The sequence below is a fragment of the Dermacentor andersoni genome, chromosome 2 (genome assembly GCF_023375885.2).
Source record: "Dermacentor andersoni chromosome 2, qqDerAnde1_hic_scaffold, whole genome shotgun sequence".
In the NCBI taxonomy this organism is placed as follows: Eukaryota; Metazoa; Arthropoda; class Arachnida; order Ixodida; family Ixodidae; genus Dermacentor; species Dermacentor andersoni.
The window spans coordinates 27,629,744-27,653,131 of NC_092815.1; the positions used below are offsets into that span (position 1 = coordinate 27,629,744).

Genomic DNA, 23,388 nt, shown 5'->3' on the forward strand with positions numbered 1-23,388 from the left:
ATAATTAGATTAAAAGTGTCAACGACAATATTGTAGAGCACCATGAAGAACTCCCAATACGCCATGTGTCAGTACGTCACGCCATGTGGAAAAGTGTCGTGACGACGTAGGGTTACTTATTGGTTAGTTGGTCCGAAGTGAAAAGCAGGGTAGCCCGGCCGTATAGTATATGTAGACCAAGAATCAGGAGGTTGAGCACCGCAAAAAAGAAGGAAAAAATTATATTGAACTAATTAATCAAAATAAGCTAGTTATTTTTTAATCAATTACTTTACGGCAGATATTGCATTTTACAAATTGTAGTCAGAGAGTTTGCATGGTGTATAGACTTGGAATGAATTTACAGAATGGCTCATTGTAAGGTTCGTTGCAGCGCAACACAAGACGCGTACAAAAGGAACTGGTATAAAACGACGACACCTACGGCGCGCTTCCTTTTGTCCGTGTAATTGTGTTGCGCTGCAACGAACCTTTACAATGAATCCTAACCAACTGGCCCAACTTGCCGTCTTGATGCATCACAGAATGACGCCAGTTTCGCGATATGCTCCATCAAAGTTGCCACAAAAATGCACTGTTGTTCCACTTACTTTTTTACCAGAACGCTCTTTAATGCATTGAAGAACAAAAGTAAATGGAACGCCCCATGTATTATTTCGTTCCACAATTTGGGAAATATTATTTCGAAACCGGTGTCATCCTGGAAATTAATTTCATTAATTGCAAGCCCACTGGCTGCAATTCATAAATTGCAATATGTGACTTAATGCATTAATTGATACGTTAATTAGCGCAAATATGTGTTTCGATTTAATTACCGTGCTTGTATGTCCGCCTCTTCGTATAATCCAGCTCGAGGACAAGGATTACGCTATCTGCCACAGGCGATTTTTTAAAATTCCATAAAGCATAAAAATGATCACCCTGCATATATGCGACAGTACCGCCACGGCCGCTCGATGCAAAAGCACAGGGTACCGCAATGGTGCGTTCGCTCCCCTGCGAACGCCCGAAGCGTCCTGAAGCATTGTTCGTTTTCTGTTTTACGTTCGTGGAGGTAGGTATACTAGTGATCAACGATGTGCGAAGTGAAAACAGGGAACCGAGGTTGCTCACTCAATGGCCCGATCATTTTTTTTTTTTTTTCGTGCACATCCTTGCGCCCTTTATTTCCTTTATACTTGTTCCCCTGCAAAGCCTGTCTCTCATCTTCAACCTACGGTCGTCGTCTTGCCACCCCTATTGTCTAGACCAATAGTACGAAAAAAGAAGAGACCACGAAACGGAGCCCGTGGAGAAACAACGCGCGCGGTCGGAGGAGAGAGAGAGAGAAGGCGCTGCGGGTAGAAAAAAAGGAGGCCGCGCACACATATGCACGCCCGCGCGCGCGGCGCGTCCTTGACGTGACAAAAGAAAACGTGCCGCGGAAGCCAAGGTTTCCGCGTGCAGTGCCGTAACCGGCACCATTTCCGATTAGGGAGGCCCGCTGCCGCGGCTTTTAAGACAGTCGCGTAATCAGGCGCGGCGTGCGAGCGGCGACAACCGGGCGCGTTGTTGCTCAAACGGCAGCGGTGCTCTTGAATGACGCCGGCTGCAGGGCAGGAATCGTCGTACGCGAGCACAGGCGTACACTTGGCTCTGCGGCACTTCGTTTCAACAGGAGCTAGGTAGCACTTAGCGCGAACGCTAGACGACACAAAAACGGTAAAGCGATAGTTATATGCCAAGCACTTTTACTTTGTTTAGTCGTATGGTGCACAAAGCTCCGAAATTCCACCATGCTTTGTGTTTTGGGCCAATCATAGATATGGCGGAATTTGACAGCGTTTGAAATAGCATTCCTTCTCCGCTGCTTTAACTCTCTAAACTCAAGCTCTCGATCAAAAACAACTGAGTCCATGGGATGGGGCCACAGAACACCTATAGAAGATGGGGCGTCCAAGAGGAGCATACTTTGCTGACGGAACGCCACTGGAACTGCTGCCCTGCTACTGTACTCTGGCACCTCTTCAGCATGCATGCACTCTAAAGACAGTTTACACGCTCTGGGGCGTATCTTTGTTCCATAACTATAATCGTCATCTATTGCGTGCCTTCCTCCTCCCCCCCCCCCCCCCTTTTTTTTTTTTTTTTTTTTTTTTTTTTTTTTTTTTTTTTAGCGTTGCGCGCATCGTACTTTCAGGTTAGTGGCAGTTTAGCGACGATTCAGTGGTAAGTATACGATATAGATGCGTTCGCATTACGTCGCACCTCGTTGAGGTCCCGGATTCATGACCCAAACCGAGTTCACAACATTGTAAAGTGTTGTTCAGAACACGACCGTTCCTGAACTCCTGAGCTCCGTGTGTCGAGTGAGCTCCTGAACCACGTTCGTGGTTCAGGAGCTCACTCGACACACGCCCTGCCTCTTCGAGGAGCGAAGTGCAACTGACGGTCGCCCGGAGCAGACCACCGCCAATTTCACACTTTCCTCCGCTTTGATCCTGGCCACGGCGGCTGCATTCCTATGGGGAAAGGACACAAAAACGCCCGTGTGCGCTGGGGTTAAAGAACTCCATGTATAGCCAGAATAAATCCGGATAGCCTCTCACTACGGTGTGCCTCAAATCGTCGTTTTGGCACGGCAGCTGGGCATCGGCACCCTATACAGTCCCTTTATACTGATGTACGCGGTCGACATGCAAAGTCACATATAATGCTACTAGCGGAAAATGCAAGGGATTTACATAGAAACTTGCAAATATATGTGACCATGCAGGCTACAAATCTAGGCCTTAACACAGAAAAATTGGGAATTTTGACCTTCAACGAAGAGACCATGTAATGACGTACGTGGTATCAATTGAACAAGTCACACCCATGGTCAACCAACAGAAGTACCTGGGTGTATATATAAACTAAGGAAAGACTCACTCAAACATTCACCAAGATAATCTATAAAGGGATGCAGCAGAATGAAACCTAGAGCGCTTTGTAATAAAAATGAGGTGGTGCGAGGAATTTGGAAAGGAGGCACCAGCGTTAACGTTCGCAAACAGAATTCTGCGCCTAAAATCAGACACGTTGTAGGGGTTAAAAGTTAACGACAGATTGGTAGGCCGGTTGACTTGGCGTCCCACCGCCAGCGGTAAAATGACAAATAAGGAAGTGCAGGATGACATGAGTCGGGCTTCTTTCAGAGAAGTTGTAGAAGTGCAGAATTAGCTCTAAAGAAAGACTCAGAAACGTGAAAGTGAGATAAACGGACAGTAAATTGGATGCAAAGGATGGAAACGAAAATGATCATGGAAATTTAGAAGTATGGCAAGAAAGAAATCGGAAATGAAAATATGTCAATATATTCGCAATAGACTGATGCGTGTCTGCTGCAGCAAAACCTGGAGACAATTCAGTGCATCCTAATAGAATGCGAAACTATATGCCGTGTGCTTCAGTGAACACTTTCAATAATAATAATAATAATAATAATAATAATAATAATAATAATAATAAAATGCCTGTGGCAGATAGCATACTTCTTGTCCATGAGCTGGTCTACTCGAAGAGGCGGATCAACCACGCACGTTGAGGTGCTATAACGCGTCGAGCCTTGACTTCAATGGCGTTGCGGTGTGCTTCCCCCCTATCCTTTTCCTTCCTCCATGGTTTAGGCCTCAACCCCGCGCGGTCCCTGTGCCTTGGTTGCCAAATGCTGTTTTTTTTTTAAGTTCTATCATATAAATATAGCACAGAACAGTTGGTCGAGTTGGACCAAAGAGGCAGGGACAAAGCCGTGGCACGCCATATGGGAAGAGTGGATCGAGAGCCGCCGGCGTGCGACTGTATCCCCTGAGCCAATTGCGCTATGAACAAGCCGTAAACACTCGATGCTAATCGATGCCTCTATGCCTCAAGGTAGCGTGAAACAGCAGTAAAAGAAAACTGAGGCACGTGGCGCATTCCAGAGAGTGTCCCCTGTCACACGGGCACCTGCACACTCCTTTTATCTCTTTATCTCGAGGGGGATGCACTGTGTCGACACTAAACAAGACAAGGTCGACGTAATTGCGCGTTAAATAATATACGAATAAGATACGAAATGAGTGAATATTGAACATGAATGAGAGAGAAAGAAACAGAATAAAGCAGAATACAGATATATAATCAACATTCTATCATCGAATCATGTGAACCACCACGTATGTCGACCTTGTCTTCGTTACACTTGGTTGACCTTCTTTTCTTTTTTTTTCTTAGCTATGATAGAAACGAAGCTGCCTTGCAAGTTTTTCAACTCGTCGTCCGTGCATCCGTGCGTCGTCGCGAGCGCGGCATGCATGGTTTACTTGGGTGCCACATCGACATCGGCATATCTCTGTGAAGAAATAAATGGCGGCGTCCGTAGAAGACGACAGCATGGAGTCCGCAGCACTGGATCCCGACCAAGTGCATGTGGCCAAGTGCCTCGGAGAATTCGAATCATGCACGAAGAAACCAGAAACATTTCTCGAGTAAGTTTCGGAATGAAATTTGCGTTTACATAGGAGTAGACACTCGAGAGTGAGTGTTCCACATGTTCTGCTTGCGTTTCTCTGTTGATGCGTTCGTCTAGAAGCTCCCTGCTCTAACAAACTCCTATGCTTTCTTTTTGTCCTTCCACGCGGTAGAGTCCAGCCGGATATAGCAGAAACAATGAAGAGGTTGACAAAAGAGTTATACGACGTTGTGGACATGTGGGAAAACAAAACAATTTCGCCGCCGAAAGCTGAACTGCCGTCACTGGTTGTTGACAACTTCGACGACGAACAGATCTGGCAGCAGCTGGAACTGCGAAACACTCGCCTGGTAAAAGAGTTGATTTCGTCGGTGTCCCGAGTGGCAACGAAGGCTAGCATTAACTTTGGCGTACACTTGGGAACGCAAGAAAGCTCACAGAGACACAAAGCGCATGACCCAAATGGAAGTGATAAGTCAAATCTCTCGGACGCCGCTGCAGAAGAAGAAGGTGGCGAAGACGATGATTTCGACTTGTCGGATGAGTCTGAAGGTGAAAAGTCTGAGGAGGAAGTTGATCATGATGGAGGTGACGGTGCACCCAGTCAAGCCCGAGATACACAACCGTCGTCTATTGTCGATGACGTGTTCTTCCGTCTCGCCGACATGGAAGCATTCGCAGATAGAGAAGAAAATGCCGATGCCCGCAGAGGTGATTCAGATGAGGACGATGACATTGACTATTTTGGCGAAGTGTCGTCAGACCAAGATGACCCGGATAAAAAGGTTAGTGCCTGGCTTTTGCAAAAGTACTAGCGACACAACTCGGTGATACCTTTCTTAAGCAAATAGGCATTTGCCACTGGCCACATCAATGTCCAGTGTTCAGACTGACTAACTTTTGGAACGCTGTCCTAAGATCAATAACGATTGTGGCGTGAATACCGCATGCAAATGAATTTTACTAGCTCTACCGTGTATATATATATATATATAATTCAATGAGAAGTTCTGTAGGTCCGGTGCATAGGTAGTTTTAGAAACGAAGGTGCACACTTACGAAAATTGCATATTTAATGTTTTTAACGTTTCGGCCGTGGCACGGCCTTCGTCAGAATAAAAATTCATTCATATATATATATATATATATATATATATATATATATATATATATATATGAATGAACATACTTCATGCTTAAATCTGTGCAGAAACACATCATTGACTCATGTTATCATAGAAAAGCGTGGAAAAATTGCAGCTGTCATGTTTCTGCCCAGGGTGGCCGCAGTGCTACGTACAATGACTTTTTCGATCCCCCGGCCTCCGTGCCTGACAGCAAGAATGCTGTGAAGAATTACAAGACTACCACTCGGTAAGTTAATTTAGTGCTATGCATGCATAGCAAACAGTAATTAAATTGTTTGTATGTTCCTATTCATTTCATTGACCCCTTCTCTAAGAGCGAGCTGCTGTGCAGTGCCTCAGCCTCACTTATCTAGTTTGGGCACCGGGCTGTATGCAGAGAAGCTGCTGCATCCTAAAAGTGGTTTTCCTGTGTAGCATATGGAGACAGCATATGATATCACTGCTTTCGCTAACTGCAGTGGCAGCACAGCATTCGGATCTGCTTTCACTGGTGTCATGTGCCAGCTCGCAGTGCTCTTGAAATTTTAATGGCCTTTGCTATGTGATGCTGGTATATGCACAAGCCACGTGCTTGCACATTCAGGTTGCTTTTGACTGCACAAACACTGCAAAAATGCAACATAGAGAATTATTTTGGTAAAGATTTTTTGATGTTCATTTTCTCCCATGTATGAAAACAAAAAGTGTGTTCATTAAGTAACATTCCTAGCTTCTTAATGTCTTTGACGCCAGCGATGTGCTTCCCTAGAGGTGGCTCATAATAGCGATAAGCGGACACAGCCGAAGCAAAGCCGGCTAAATGCTATGTTCGTTTGTGCGCGGAACACTTGGGAGCACTGCTATCATGACGTGCAAGCGGGCATGTCATGTGGTGTTTTTTTGTGTTTTGTGGGCATTCGCAATAAGCTGAAGAACACTAATACCTAATAGATAGAAAGACAGAAACTGTTTATTCGGACGTTTTGCAAACCGCTCTGCAACTTTCTAATAAGAATTTTTTCCCTAGCTTCGTTGCTTCAGAAGTTGGTTAATTAATCTTGACTAATTATCTAATTTCGCTAAATACAAGAAATAGCTTGACACACTACATAAAAAAGTGAGCAAAATACTTTTGGTCGCGTCATCTTGGAGTGCATCGGCATATTTTTAAGCTCTGGCTAAATTTAGCTGAAACACCCTGTATATATATAACAAGAAGGGAAACTGATGGGCTCTGTTTTTTATAATTATCACTATATAAAGCCAACAGACAATGAAGCCAAGGCAAGAAGCATATATATATATATATATATATATATTGGTAATAGCAAATGTGTTTCTGTTAATTGTTATGTGACATTGACAGTCCGACTATGTGAATATGAAAATGTTGTGTAGGACAAATGGACATAGAGACATTCACCGAAGCAGCACAGCAGAAGAAGATGTTCAGAAGTCATCTTTTGAGCAAAGCCAAGAATTTGTGAGTTGTGTTTCTTCATGCATGCCATTTGTTTGAGTTTGAGTCACTGCCTGTACATTTGATAGCACATTAACTATTAGAGGAGGGGTGCGAATTGACACATACACAGATGAAGGAGACAAGGCGGTGGTTCTGTCTCCTTCGTTTGTGTATGTGTCAATTTGCACTCCTCTCCTAACAGCTATGCATCACCAACTAGCCCAACAAGAAGTACTCCTATGATAGCACAATGTATCATCTCTAGTTGAAGAACAGCAGGGAACTTTTGTTCTTTGCAACTGCAGAATCAAAGTGCGTGTAATATGACCAAACAAAACTTTAAGAGTTAATGTTGTGAAAGCAGCTTTTAGCGATAGAGTCACTTGTGGTGTATGTCAGAAAATGGCATAAACGAGAAAAAGGGGGAACCAAGGGGCCTGATATTTTGTTAATCACAACCATATGAAGCCAAGGAAAGCATAGGGGATATTATTTGTAGTTTTAATTGAAGTGTAGAAATGATAAGCTAAAGGGAAATGAGAGTGGACAAAAAAACTACTCGCCGCTGGTGAGAGCCGAACCTACACTTCTGCATTATGCGTGCATTGCACTACCAGTTGGGCTACAGTGGTGGCTGCTTCCATGTCCACATTCTTGGGTATTTATGTTTGTGTACAGTATCTAATTTGGGGAGTGTTAGCCAGTGCCACTCATGGCCATGGCGGCAGGTATGGAACATCCTTTTTGACCAACATCATCATGTGCCAGTAAGCGATTTTTACGAGCAGGCAGCTGGCCAATAAACCCTCGTATAATACCTGAAGACATCAAACATGCCAGAGTCGAGATCCTCACTATGCATTGAATGAGAAGAAGAAGAACCGAGAGGCCGAATTTTTTTTTTTCACACCCAGATGAAGGCAAAAGCAGCGAAGGAAAGTACAAGGGAAATTATTTGTAGTTTCAGTTGAGGTGTAGAAATGATAAGCGAAAGGGAAATGAAAGTTTGGTCACAGGTTTTGCTTAGACAGACAGTAGGCATTCGTTCCTAGTTACTTGTTCTTTTTAGCCCACTGTGACATTCACCTACCTTGCCTGCCTTTGATTTATATAGATATCTGCACTCCCCTGATGTTCGTTTAGGAATGTTTCGCCAACTAGCCCAGCAAGAAATTTTAGGACTTCTGCTTACTGAATACTGGCCTGAAAGCAGTTCAACACTAGAATTTTCCATGACTGTTGCTGTTGTTGACCTGTCCACTTGAATGCTTCTCTATCCTTACAGATAAAGAAAAAGATCAAGCAGTTTGAGGAACGAAACCTGGAGCCACGACCATGGAGACTCCAGGGAGAGGTGGAAGCTACTAATAGACCTGAGAACAGCCTGCTGCAGGAGCATATCCAGTTTGACCACGCCACTAGGCAGCGTGAGTATGCAGAGGCTTTGTTAATTTGTCATGCTTCTGTTAATTAATCAAGGGAGTTTGATTTTATTGGAGACAGTGCAAAAGTGCACCTGTCAAGACTATTACATAAAAAAGTACCAACATGACATCTTTATTTGTCATTATTTTTGTGCTAAATCAAAGCCCAGACACACTAAACCTTAGATTAAATGCTGCCAAGCATCCCAACCCACCAAATAATTTACTGTAACATTTGTTTCTATATAGAAGTTTGGCTTTGGTGTCCAGGTGATACAGTGGCTTGTCCTGTTCAGTTGCAGTTTATTATTCTTTAAATACAATGAATGGGTAAGAGACAATATACAGCCAAGGGTCCCAAAGTAAAAGACTGCAATGGGACCCTCGATTAATAATAACAATTGAGGGATGTATTAAAGATAAGCAAGCTAAGTAAAAGAAACGAACACAATCGCGAAAAATACAGCATAGAAAAATTTAATTAACGAAAACAAATTGTCTGTATACAAGCCTATAGTGCATAAAAAAAGAACTGTCAATACATACAAATGGCAAATGTAGTGTAATGAATGACGTAAACTTAGTTATACATATCAAAAAGCTTAAGGGCATGACTAAATGCATGTAAGGATAAAGATTTAATGGTGTTGAGTGAACGATTCTACAGTTTTATAGCAGCGAATGATGTCATTTTTCCATAGTTAGAATGAACCATAGGCAGTAGAAAATTGGAGTTGCGTGCGAACCTGGTATTATTATTATTGATGAGGTACCTGGAATCAATGAATTCATATGAAAGCTGTTTAGTAAGTAATATATAAAACATAATTATTAGATGATAGTTGAACAAGTTCGTTACAACAAGGATGTTATTTTCACGAAGTAATAGAGTAGCACTCGTGAAAAACCTGCATTAGTGATAATGCGTATTGCTTGGTTTTGTAAGTGCTGAATAGACAAGATATGACATTGATAGGTGTTTCCCCAGGAAACAATGCCGTTATTAGTGTGACTGTGAATGAAAGCAAAGTATAATGCTAATAATGCGTCTTTGGAGAAATATGCTCTTGATTTGATTAATGCTCTAATACCGAAGGTACACTTTTGCTTAATGAAGGCAATGTATTGAGAATCTAATGTGATGCCCAAAAATGATACACAGTCTGAGACAGGAATGTGATGACCATCTAGAGTTATCTTGGGAAAGCCAGGCAGTACTCTTTGGCTAGATCGGAAAATCATGAATTGAGTTTTTGAAGGATTGATAATTAAATGATTGGAAGGACACCATGCAACAATATGGTCAAGCTCATTGTTTAGTTTAAGGATTAAGGTTGTTAAAGAATCGTCATGCAACAAGATATTAGTATCGTTTGCGTATAGTACACAATGTGCCGATTTAAGACACGTGGGTAAATCATTAATATAAATGGAGAACAGTAAAGGACCTTGTATGGAGCCTTGTAGTACACCTTGGTTAATAACTTTTGTATCAGAAAACTCTTTGTTCTCTATCATGCAGTCAACTTTTTGGGAATTTTACTACTGGACCGGTAATTCCCAGCGCTTCTAGCTTAGTAAAAAGTATGTTATAATTAACCATATCAAAAGCTTTAGAGTGAAGTTCAAAAGTACTGAACAAACGAAGTTACCCGTATTAATTGAGGGACAAATGTAGTCAGTTAGGGATATTAAAGCTAAGTTAGTCGAACTGCCAGCGCGAAGACCAAATTGCGAAGATTGCAACAAATTAAATTTTTTAAAGTAAATATTTAGGCACTTACAATATAACTTCTCAACAACTATACTGATCGATGAGAGAATAGAAATAGGACGATAGTTAAGCACCTCCGTTTTATCACCTTTATTATGTACAGGAATAATCTTAGCCCTTTTAAGCAAAGTGGGAAAAATACCACATTTAAAAATATTATTAATTATAATACAAAGTGTATCAGAAATAAGTGGTGCAACAAGTTTTAGATGAAATACAGAAATGTTATCGAAGCCAAGGCTAGTATTCTTTAGAGCTAATACCACGGAACATACCTCATCTGCAGTTATGGGAAAGGGAAAAAAAAGAATGATTGCAGTGATAAATGGGATAAGTAGTAGTCATATGACGAATGCTGTATATGTTATAGAAGTAGTCACTGAAACTATTTGCTATGCTAGAAGAATCAGTATGAGTTTTATTGTTGTAATCTATTTTATCAGCAGTATTACCGGACTTAGGTAAGTTCATGAATGCATTAAGAAGTTGCCATTGTTTTGGGGGATTGTTCTTGTGTTTTGCAAATTCATTTTCATAATACTGTCATGTAGACTTCTTTAGCAAGTTATTCAGAATGTTACAATAATATTTATAGCGTGCCGTTAAGCATACATTAAAAGGTTTCTTTTTAGTCTTTGTATGGGTTTTCTTTTTTCCTCATGCTAGTCAGTAAACCTTTCGTTACCTAAGGGTGACCTGGAAACAATATGTTTCCTGCATATGACGGTAGTTTGGTTAGCATGAACAGCTTTTAGAAAGATGGAACAAAAATTTTCAAGAGCTTGATTGGGATCATGCAGGGAGTTAATTACAGACCAATCAGTATTTGTTATAATGTTAACAAAACTATCTCGGTCAAAATTGGAGGAAAAGTAGCAAGGCTCGGACTGAGGTATTTTGGCCTGAAAGGAGATGAATATTGAAAAATCTTCTGTGATCTGAGTATGACACCAGAGTTTGGAGTTGGCGCGATGTTAGTTAGAGCATGGTCAAGAAGCGTGTTGGTACCATGAGAACACCTAGTAGGAGAGGTAATGATTCCAGTCCGAAACGAGCAAAACTGTCTGTATAAGCTGTAGCACTTCCGTTGTCGACGTCAAGTAAGTTGATGTTAATATCACCGACAATTAAGACTTGCTTACTTTCAAGATAAATTTTTTTCAGAACCATGGACAGTTCACCCAGAAAAGCAGGGATAGATGAAAAAGGGGAGCGGTATACACAACCAAAAATAAAACTACACAACCAAGAATAAAACTGTATTCCTGCAATCACTTCAGCTGCCACACGTGTGTAGAGCCAGAAGAAACACTTGTGCAAATTTTCTACTCAGCAACATCATTGTACGTAGCCTTACAGTTACACAAAATTAGCAAATTATGTTCTGTGCTATGAAATCATGGCAATTTATATGATGCTGGATCCTTCTAGAAGTGCCTTTTATGAACCTGCATTTAGACTTCAAAGGGTCATTCACTCAGTACTTTGTTGACCGAAAAGGCCGTGACTCCACATCTTATTTCTGGTTCATTTATTAGATGATATCAGTGGACTAAAGGCATTTCCACATCTTTAAGTTCTTGTAATAGTGTGAGAACGTACAATGCTAGTTTTGTCACAAAGAAATTTTTGAATGTTATTTGTACAACTAGCACAATAGAAGTGTGGCATCAGCTGGAATGAGTTATGTTCATCAATTATAATGTCGTTTTACAGATTAGATACACAGCTTCCCACCTAGCTTGCTCTAGATGCGTCATTTGTGTTACAGAGGCTTTTAGCAGCAATCTGGCTACTGCCATTCCTGTCAGTACAGTGACCTGCATTTTTACCTTTAATGATTTTAAAGATTTAGTACTTACATATTCTTTAATCTTCCTCAAATTTTACAGCAAGATTGCACGTTATGGTCTTGGTTGTTCAATAAATGGCACTCTTACCTGCCTGGTTTATTAAAGGGTTGCTAAGGAGAAGTTAAATCAATTTACAGTGATGAAGTATTATATGAAAAATCGCTTTTTGTTAATTTCGTGGTAAGAGCTTGATTATTAGAAGAGAAAATGAAGGTCGAAGTTGTATTTCTGGAATTTCATGCTCGTACCTCAGCACCAGCATGTTGAAGTGACACAGTGGGTTTCAAATTATGTTCTCAGATTTGGGCCATTTTGGCACACTAAAATTCTCCACTAAACTTGTTTAAGTTCAGTCTTATGCTTTCTTGGAATAGAATGCAGTCCACTTTTGCCATTAAACATTTAACTAGACCCGAGCAGGCACTGTCAAAATCCACGCCATCACGGCAAGCTGGTGCAGCAACTCCAAGGTGGAGGTGCCACTCGTCTTTCATTTTTAACTCTTTTCTGGCTTGCTAAGCTGTCTATTGGGGTAAGAGTGGCATTTCTCATACTGTATAACTGCAATTTATTAAAATAGCTCAACTGATTTTTCTCTCTAATGTCCCTTTAAGCAAAATTTGTGACTTTGCCTTCGTCTGCACCTTTTGTCTGCACTCCCATGATTAACAGAAACCAATCATGAAGGCCGCACTTTGTCGTACTGCACATGCCAGAAATGACAAGGTAGCATCATAGCCATCATGTTTAGGACGTTACTCACTGTAACAGGCGCAGTGAAAGGCAAATTCAAGTTGTTGTTTTTCTTTTCTTTCTTTCTTCTTGTCTTTCTTTCTTTAGAAGCAAGGCAAGTAACAGTGCTGAGTGTTATGTTGAATGATCTGGACCATGCAGTGCAAGCTTGCTGCGAAATTTGAGTAACATCATAGCTTAGGCAAGCATGAAATCTTTTTTTTAGAGAGTCTTAGAAGGGGAAAGTACAGGCCACCTTATTCAGTGCAACCAAAATGTCGCGTCTTGTGGGCAGATAATGAATATGAACTGCTGTTGGTGCTTTGTTTGCAGCCATTGCCATCACAGATGAGACCACAAAGTGCCTAGAAGATGTGATAGTTCAGAGGATACGTGACAAAGCCTGGGATGATGTTGAGCGAAAGACAAGACCAACGGAGGAACCGTTTGAGCTACGCCGACGGGTCACACTGGACCAGGAGAAAAGCAAGCTCAGCTTAGCGGAGGTATGCATTTATATTGAGGGAAAAGATTTCATTGAAATGCACGCTTTTTTGCCTGTCTTCTAGGAGATCAATATCTGCTTTAACGCCACACAGCCCAAACACCATTCCACATGAAGGAAAAATTGGAACAACTAGTTTACCTTTATTTTTGGCTGTGGAGAGCAGTACATTCAAACAAGAACAATGAAATTTTTCTGGATAAAAATAATTAGTATAGTAGTTAATTCATTAGTATAGTCTATTTTCATTAATTTGACCCTGATGGCACCGACAAACTTGATTGAAGTGTCTGGTGCGTTGAATTAAACAAGAATCAGAAATATGCTGCACGATGACATTTTTATACTCTGCTTTCATTCTCTCTCAGCTCTCTCTCTTTCCCAGCTCGGCGAAGCTGTGGACGTAAAGAGAAATCCAGCGAGGTTCCAACAGTTCCACTGTAGAAACGTCAGAACGCACTGCTGATTCATTTGACAGTATTTGCCCGGTTCTAACACGCTCCGCAGTAAAACGTGCGCCCGCTCTCCCTGTGTACAATGTAGTAAAAACTATCGCAGAGATGACATTAAAGCTCCTAAACAAAGTAGAAATATAATGCGCACCCGATTTTTTAGCAAAAAAAAAAAAAAAAAAAAATGGACAAGGGTCTTATATGCGTTGTACCGTGGCTGCCAGTTTTCTAAAGTCGGCTTTGCCTCAATACATTTGTGTTATGCGGTAAAGCATGCAAATGTCTCTAAGGCGGTATTGGTTTCGTATCCGATTGCACTGCACAGCGATTTTCGGTTCAATTTTCTTGAAAAACAAAACGCAAAAGTTAGAATCAGGTAAATACCAGACATTGCGAGCTGCAGTTATTGCTTGAAACTCTTCCTAGGGCAGGCAGGAAATGGGCGTTTTCAATGGGAGATGACGTGTGTTCAATGCATTCACTGTCCCCTAAGTTCTGCCGAGACCGACGCTACTGCTAAAGGGGTAACTATTAGGGTCACCATAGCGGTCAGGTGCATGGTTACTGAATAGTCAAGTTTGAATTATCTGGCAAAGGTAAATTTTAGGATCGAAATAACTGAGGTTTGGGCCCATAGAAATGCATGGCGCAGGCTGGGACATGGTTCAAGATCAAATTAAACAAAAGATCAAATAAACCAGAGTCGAAGTAACGGACGTCACTTGTACCGTGAAAGCTCGTTAATGTGTGCCTGGAGGGAGCGTGGCGTAACTACGCACTAAATGGTAGTATGAACTAAATACCAAGTACAAATTTACGTCTCCTGATGAGTGCAGCTGCTACTGGCAAATAAATGTGATGCTGCAGTAAATGTTTGCTATAATATACACTATGAGGTTTTTTTCTTCTTTTCTTTTCTTTCTTTTTTCCAATGCGGCTGAAACAATTGCAGATCTCTCACACAGCCCTGCAATAGTGCATAGGCGATACACCGTGGTGGTGTATGGAGGATTTCGAAACTTTGACAGAGAACACAGTGACAGAAATGGCGACTGTGCAGACGACTTCTTTGGCTTTCCCCAATTATTAGTGAGCATTTGTACAGTTATCTGCTACTGAGCAGAACGAGTGCTGTTTCATTGAAACGCGGTACCTGATGCTGCATGGTGCCGATAGTCCTGTGCTGTTTGTTTGCAGCACGCCACATGCACAGATGCCGGGATGGTTGCTGGGACAGTATTCTTGGGCAGTCGCTTTTGGAGATAGTTTCATTTTCGCAAGATTTTTTCGTCACTGTACTTGTCCATGTTTTCAGCCGATGGCGTCATAGGCACCGTGCCATACTTGCTGTCTACGCACAGTGCCAAGAGTGCTCTCGGCTGTATACTTCGGCACGTGCAGTTCCGAGTCTCCCAAATATTGCAAAAGTTAAACTGTCCGAAAATGATCTCCCAAGTGCCAAGAATACCACTCCTGTATACCACCACCACGTGTGCATGTTTGCAAGCACTCTGTGCCCGCGCTTCATGTGAGTATCTGTGTTGTGAGGTGTCTTCATGCCTGCACCACACCTGGCCATGCATGAGTTCGGTCCATACCTGTTGAGCCTACTTCCCTACTGCGAGCTGCTTTCGTTGCCGCAAGCGACATGCACTTGAAGTGGCCCCGCTTGAAGAGGCAGCAGAGAATAGCAGCGTTCTAGGGTTATAGCCTATTAGAAGTGTGCCATAGGCTTAGAACGGTGTTATGTACTGCGCCACATGCACTGCTGAGCAGATAGTTGAAGATACTTATCGTAATAAGATTGGCGGGGACACGTCATACAGGCATGCCAGTTGTTGGTTATCTTCTTTGCTGAGGCCGCCACCACACTTCCATGCATTTCCAAAGCTTGTCTGTATAGGCATCACTGCACTCGTGCTGCAGTGGGAATCATCGGCTGACCGGTCTCTGTGATTCTCGAAAACACGGGAGCTCCTTTGCAGCACGGCGTGTTGTTGGCTTCCCCGTGAGTTGAGGTGGCGCAGTTAACCTTTATGTGACAAAAGAATCACTGTGGTATGCACTAACCAGTAGTTATATGATAAGCTACGGCGTCTTAAGCTGTCAGCCAATACATTAGGCTCTATGGATACTGGATCGAGCTCTGTATTTTAAACGGGTGCGCATTAACTTCCTCTAACATATAAAAAAACCCTGCTATAAGTTTTAAATCATAGCTAGGAGGTGTCAAATTGAGCATATTAAAAATTATACTTCAGGTTATGTGAAGGTAATCATGGTTGCAAGAAATAAACTGGTAAAATTAGCTTATTTACTTATTTTGTACAATGCAACCATTCTTTAGAACTATCACTGGGGTAGGTTCGCAAATGAGGAAAAGTAAGTTTTGGCAAGAGAAAAAAAAAGTGGGATTCAAAATACAAGGCAAAGACAGCACACTGTAGCATTAAACAATTCTTTTAGTGGTAATGGCCATGTATTGCCTGTGTTGTAGTTGTTTGAGAGTGATACAGGGTCAGTCAAATAAGAAATGTAGAAGTTTTAGGGAACTCATTACATTATGATTGAGAAAGATGAGACTCAAATTTGCTACATTATAATGCGGTGACAAGTTTGGGTCATGTTGGCGTGAAATGAAATGATCAGCAACTTGCATATGTTTCGTGCCCCCGTTTCTATACCTTACTGTCATGCTGCATGTGCAAAAAAATGTGCATGTGAGCTTTGAACTCTTGTAAATTATACTTGCAGTGCCAAACCTGTTGTAATGCACATTTGGTGTCGTGTTTTATACCACTAGGTTTATGAGCAACAGTTCCTTGAGAAACAAAAGACTGTGGATGATGATGCACCTCCCAAGGAGAATCCTGCACATGTTGAGATTCGAACAGCCATGCGGGACTTGTTCACGAAACTGGATGCATTGTCCAACTTCCACATGATGCCAAAGCCTGTAAGTTCGAAGTAGTTAGCCTCACATTGTCATTTTTTTATATATGTAAATTTGGTGTGCACCAAAAAATTAGGCCATTGTGCCTAATCCATTTTTATGCACAGCATCAAAAAGAAAATAATTTCTGAGCAACTGTCTTTGTGCCTTCATTCACACAGGAAATAGTGCGCCTGACCTGAACTAACCACAAACACATTGAAAAATTAGCCTAGCTGATTGTACTTCCCCTTTGTGGAAACTTCACAGAACTGTGAAAGAGAGAGAGAGAGGGAATACTTGCAAACTCTACTGTGTGTTGCTTGTGGAAATGCACCACTCTGTATAGTTAAACAGCATGCCAAAAGCATTACAGTGTGTTTGAACATTCTAATGGTAATTGGCCAGTAATTTAGCTTATTCTTGGAATAAAACATATTGCTATACACACAATGTACAGCACAGTCCCCTCTTAAACGAAACATTCAGTTCAACCTTAGTTGTTCAAAGATTGCAGCCGAGATACAAAATGAAGCTATACAGTAAGTGCTCGTATCCACATGTGCCTCCCTGCTGCTTCATTACAAGGCACCCGCTGTGGTAGCTTAGCGGCTATGGTGTTGTGCTGCTAAGCACGAGGTCATGGGATCAAATCCCGGCCGCAGCAGCCGCATTTCCATAGGGTCGGAAAACAAAAATGCCCATTTCCCGTGCATTGGAGGCACATTAAAAATTAATCTGGATAATTAATCCGGAGCCCCCCCACTACGGCATTCCTTATAATAAAATTGTGGTTTTGGCATGTAAAACCCCAGAATTCAGTTCATTACAAGACTTTCTTTTGCAATAACATTGAACTAATGCTGCTGTTATTTTCACTGAGTTACCATTTAGGTGTTTCTGAGTGTAGCATACCGTGCATATTATTTGACACATCGAATAGTTGTTCACTGTAGTGTAGTTGCCAAACTTTGTTAGCATTATTGTGACACTCCTTTGCCTGTTGAACAAGTCTGATATAAGATGTTAATTTTGCATGTCGTTGTGCTTACATCGTTTTGTAGTACTCAGTTTCAGCACTGATGCAGAAATCACTTTGTACAGCTGTGTCACTAACATTTGCACTTTTATGGTTTTCATCAAGCAAGTGGTGCAGTGTATGAATGTGATGCAAGTGAAACACACTATTTACTGTCACATCTGAAATTGCATTCTTGGGTTAGCCTGTCTTTCACCTTCCAGTTTGTTCGCTGTGAATTGCTGCTTTCTGTGAGTGTTTAGCACACAAACGCATGTAATTAACTGAAAAGGCACAGTATATGGGAGGTCAAGCTGCATTTCGCTAATGTGTCCAGCGTTGGCTCTTTGGCAGTATTTATGTTTGGATTTCTTGTGAGGAAAAGGAAATCGTTATCCACCTGAGTGTAACAGAGCTACAGAGAAAAGCCATATGTGTTTCTCAGAAACCAAGCTTTGCAGAAGAATTTTGTCCTGATCTAAGGCCGATTCCCAGGACCAGCACTTTTCTGGAGTGATCACTCTGACAATTTTTTTTCCTTTCATGAAACTTCCTCTCCCTTGCAGATTTATACTCAGAACTGAATCACCATATTTGAAGTTGAAATTCGACACAGCCCTCACTATGGGCTGCCATTGTTCTTAAGTTATTTTATGTACAAAAAAAAAAAGTCTAAAATTGTCTTCCTTCCCTCATTCACACAGGTTTCGGCTGAGGTGAAGGTGGTGAGCAACCTTCCGTCACTGAGTGTTGAAGAGGTGACCCCAGTAGGTGTGAGTGATGCTTCACTTCTGGCACCTCAGGAGGTCAAGGTGAGAAACTTGGCCAAATTTGCATTCTGGTGCTCCTGCCTATTGGCCAAGTGTTCAAATTTGCAACTGTACCAGGTGCTTCACAGCTCAACCATTTTTCGAGTACAGTACTAGCATTTACGGAGTTTTTAAACTATAATAATTGAACTAATGTGTGCATACTACTGGTCATCTTAATTTTATGCCATATCAATAGTGCTGGTTGTTTAAGGTTGATTAAATGACACTGTTTGTTTGTCCTGTAGTGTCCTTCAGCTTTTGCTCATCTTTCATTCTTTATGTGCCCTTGTTTACTATTTGTTACTTTCTGTACTCCTTTGTTGTTTGTTTATGTAATAAAAATAATGATTGCAGACCAAGCCAAAGGGAGAAATGGTTGCCAAGGGGGAGAGGACCCGCACTCAGAAGCTGAGAGAACGAAGACTAAAGAAGGCTCTCCAGAAACGCCGAGCCTCCAAGGCAGCTAATAAGGCTGGCAAAGTCACTGAAGACAAGAAGAAAGTGATAAAAGCGACAAACACTGAACTTGCCAAGCCTATCAAAGGCACAAAAACAGCAAAGGGTGCTAAAGCTTCCAAGGTATGTCTGCTGTACTTTTGAGTGCATTTGTATTTTCCCCTGGGCATGATATGGCTACTTTCCTGTGGGCTAGGCTACTAAAACAAAATCTGGAAGGGCAGCGATTATGTACTAAGGGTGTGAAATATTGTTGCTATACTAAGCAGTGTCAGGTTTGCATTGTCTTAATTTATGTTGTATCTCATCGTAATTTAAACCATGTGCCTGTGTTTCTTCATGATGTGGTTAGACATTGCAGTGACTGCTTTCATTGATTGTTGTCTTGTTTTTCAGGGAAAAAGTGACAAGTGGGCAGAGAAAAGCCTTTCTTCATCCAAAAAGTTCTTCGCACGGCTTCAGGATCAGGTCACCTCCGCAGTGGCACCAGCGAAGAAAAAAGCAAGAAAGAAAGATGCTGTTGTTGCTGCTAGCTTTAAGTTGTAAATACATGTTTATAATATTTACCATCATGCCTGTATTCAATTTGCTTCAAGCATTTTGCTGTATATAATAAAACTAAATGGTCATAAACATTTTATAATCATGAGATATAGTAAATATGTCTGCTTTATGTCGGTCAGAGCATCTTTTTACAAAATTTCTTTATCTTTTTGACCTGACAAAGGCTACAAGGTGCAAAAATTTATTACAAATACAAGCTTGTGCGACTGCAACATAACATGCACTAGGGTTTGTGAGATCTATTTTCATCCAGTGCTGTAGGTGTGCCATAGTTCTTGCACTTTTGTAAGTTTGTAACAAATACCACTGCCAAAGGGCATCACTAATAGTAGAAGTTGTGCCATATGCAAACGAAATAAATATAGTTTGAGATCTTTTTTAACGTAGTAATGAGAAGAAACTGTGTGCCTATGCAAACTTTGAAGATTAGCTGCATGCTTATGTTTACAAACTAGGTGACCATACTGAACAACAAAATGGATAAAAGCACAATTCTCAATTGCTGTGCAGTTGTAGTGACATACTATGATGCATAAGTGCAATAATAGTGCATTTGTATTGAAATTCAGCTATGCTGTAGTTTGAACATTAAAAGCATGTAGATTAAACTTTGATTTCAGTGCTGATTTCAGTGTGATTTCAGCATGTAGATTGATGATTTCAGTGCTTTTTTCTTTTTCTCGATGTTTCACTCTACTGCAACCGAGGTTGGAAATGTTTTGAATTGATGGCAGGGAACACTTCCTTCTCCCTGTAATCTAGTGGATGAGAGGCCTTGAAGAGAAATTAGCGTCAGTGAGGTTTATTACACTCAAAAGTACCAAAAGTTGGGCAAATTAGTACATATTCATAATTGGAAAGTTGCAAGTAGTGCGTAAAGCGCTGACGGAGGAACAGAGAAACAGACAGTCCAATGCTTGTATTGTCTGTGTTTCTGCCCCTCTCTCTGTTTTTTCATGCTGCTTGCAAGTTGACGACCGAGTTGCACTCACTAATCCATGCCACTTTCCACGTAACTGTGCGTAGCGGAGGACACAGGTAGCTGAACAGTGTGTGTGACTGTATGCCCATCCACCTAATTTATTGCTGCAGCCTGAGGACCAAGTGCTCCCCACCTTCGCGTTCACAGAATGCATCACAGTCATTGTGTGGCTGGCTTTGGATGCAGCTCGTGCTGTTTGCCTTGTAGTCAATAACACTGTGGCAATAGTGAGGGAAAGAAAATTGCAAACATATTAACTGCACGGTACCTGGCAAGATTAGCACCGGTTGTCTTCCTGCATGCCAATGTGGTGGAATGTGCCATGATAAGCAGAACTGCACCTGAGACTGCATGAAGGCAGTTTGGAAGTGTCTTTGATTGACAGGGGCACTCCAATACTGCAAATAGTAAGTCAAGAAATAAATAAATAAATAGTGATGTCATTATGTGGTCTAGGAGGTCGAGAACTAGCCCCAGGAAAGTTGCATGCTGGATTCTTGCTGTGCTGCTTGGTAGAGTAGTTGGGGAATTGGTGTCGCTGGCCTTCATTATCCGAGGTTGGAAAGTGTGGGTACTGCTGCATTGCACTGGCTGAGTCCCAAAAAATCAGGTCAAACATAGGTTACCTATCACTTCCTTGCCTGGGGAGCTTCACCATAGGCTGCGCACCCCTCCGAATTATCTCGGGAGTGCTGCTGTGGGCTTATTTTCAAAAAAGGTGCACACAAACATTTCGGAATGGTAAACTCCATATCAGTGACAGGCAATGTGCTGGTAATTCAATGATTTTACCCTACATAGTGGATCAGCTGCATTTGAGAAGCTGATTTGGTCTGTATATAACACAGAACCACTTAGTTGGGAAAGGATTGCGCACAGTAATTTCATAGAAGATATCGTAATTATGATGTGCATTTAAAAATGGTTATGCAGAGCTTAAATTAATTTTATGACCTCAAAGGGACACTAAAGGCAAATATTAAGTCAAGCTAAAGTGATAGATTAGTCCTCGAGAATCTCTAAGGCGTCTATATCGCAAACAGAGCCTTAATTATCGAGAAATTGAGGTAAATGCAAGACATGATTAGAGACTCCCCCGGGGCATTCAAGTACTTGCCCGATGACGAAACCACTCCTCAGTTAAATTATGTCACTAGTACTCAACCTCTCGTTGCATAAAACAACCTCGTATTGTATTATAAGACGAAATAAAATGCTACTTGTTCAGTTTTATTTCACTTTTAGAAAAAAGAACTTATTGAAATAACCCTGACAATGACGCGGGCGGTCGAAAGGTTTCGTTTTCGCTCGACTCCGCGCTGCCCACGCTTTCGCGTTTCAATAGTTATCACGTAGTGCTGCGCTGGTTTTGCTGGCTTGCGAAACTTGCACAACCTGCAAGTATCAGATAATTCAACTTCCATGTGATGTCGCGGGATGCCCGAACCGTCTACGCCACTTGACCAAAGAGCATCTGCAACGGCGAATCCGCCACTCTGTCTTGGCTCGGTGCCGCCGTCTGTCGAGCGCCGCTTTACTCACCGACGGCAGCAAAGGGGGTGATGGCGTATGCAACATCACCACTCCCCCAGTTGCGTGGCGGGAGATTTGAATTGCGATAAGGGTATTCGGACCCTTCAGACGCAGTTTTCTCGTAAACTATAATTGTGTTCCATTCCTGAATGTGAATGCATACTGTAATCTTCTTGTATTTGTGAATGTAAAATTGTAAAGATGTTGGCGATTGCAAAGGGGAAAAAATAAAATCATTAAATGGAGCACTACAATTACGGTGACCTGCGTTTTTATTCCGACTACTTGGAATACAAATGTAGGCGCTGCTTTTTTTTTTTCGCTGAATATCTTGCAACAATATTGCATTTCTTGGTATGCTGATAGGCAGCAAAGCCAGTCGACCTTTCTGCAGCAGCCGACCCTTCAAATGGCAAGGCTCTCATTTTCTTTTTCTAACAGTGCTAGGAAAGCAAATATGCCAATTGCTTTATTGAATGACATGGGCTTTAAAGGCGGAAGTTTTACCTTATGAGATCCTATTTATGAATACATGAGAACGAAGAAATAATTTTTCTCAGCTTCCACTGCACCGAATTTGGCATGGCTTGTGGCATTTAAAAGAAGAAGTTAAAGCCTACTGACTGTTGGAAGTACATTTTCTATTTAAACCATCACCCTTGAGAAAATTAAGTTCTTGAAGATTGCAAAAAGCTTAAACAGATCTCCAAGTATCGATCAAATTTATAACTGAGCAATAAAAAAATCTACCACAATTCTGTATGCACTGCACATACTGATACATCTAAACAAATAAAACTGATGTATTACACACTACCTTGAAACATACCACCATTAATTTGTGAAATGCTCAAACTTTGTAACCATTATGTAAGCTATAAACTCGTACATCACATTTGCCCGTTTGAGATGCTCCTATAGAGTTAGAGTTTACAAAACTGCGATATCTGTTTTTGGTGCAGAGTGGTGTATCAAAGGAGTTTGTAAGCTTTGTCCTTAAATTTTTTAAATACTTGTTGATTTTCTGCAATTTTTGTAAAAATTTTACAGCATAAATAAAAATTTTGCTTTCTCACTTCTAATAAATCTTATTTTACTGCAAATAACTGATGAGAACCGTTTACGTAACAACGTTTATTTATGTTACATTACGTTAACCTTGCTTCCGATGCGCGTTTGGCGGCTGTCACTCTTTTCGGCGTCAAATAAAAGCGAAACCAATACAGCCTTTTACTTGCCATCATCATCACCACCTACAATATTGATGATGGTGATGAAAACGTCATCA

The 23,388-nt window shown here is 41.4% G+C and overlaps 1 protein-coding gene across 1 annotated transcript; it reads left to right on the plus strand.

The window, feature by feature from the left end:
- The first annotated feature begins 4,287 nt into the window (after positions 1 to 4,287).
- On the plus strand, positions 4,288 to 23,175 carry LOC126542532 (U3 small nucleolar ribonucleoprotein protein MPP10). The gene is made up of 10 exons (XM_050189644.3): positions 4,288 to 4,490; positions 4,647 to 5,259; positions 5,754 to 5,848; positions 7,000 to 7,084; positions 8,349 to 8,490; positions 13,180 to 13,352; positions 16,607 to 16,759; positions 18,458 to 18,565; positions 18,920 to 19,144; positions 19,418 to 23,175. The coding sequence occupies exons 1-10, from the start codon at positions 4,369 to 4,371 to the stop codon at positions 19,565 to 19,567; spliced, it is 1,866 nt and encodes a 621-aa protein (XP_050045601.1). The 5' UTR covers positions 4,288 to 4,368; the 3' UTR covers positions 19,568 to 23,175.
- The last annotated feature ends 213 nt before the right edge of the window (positions 23,176 to 23,388 follow it).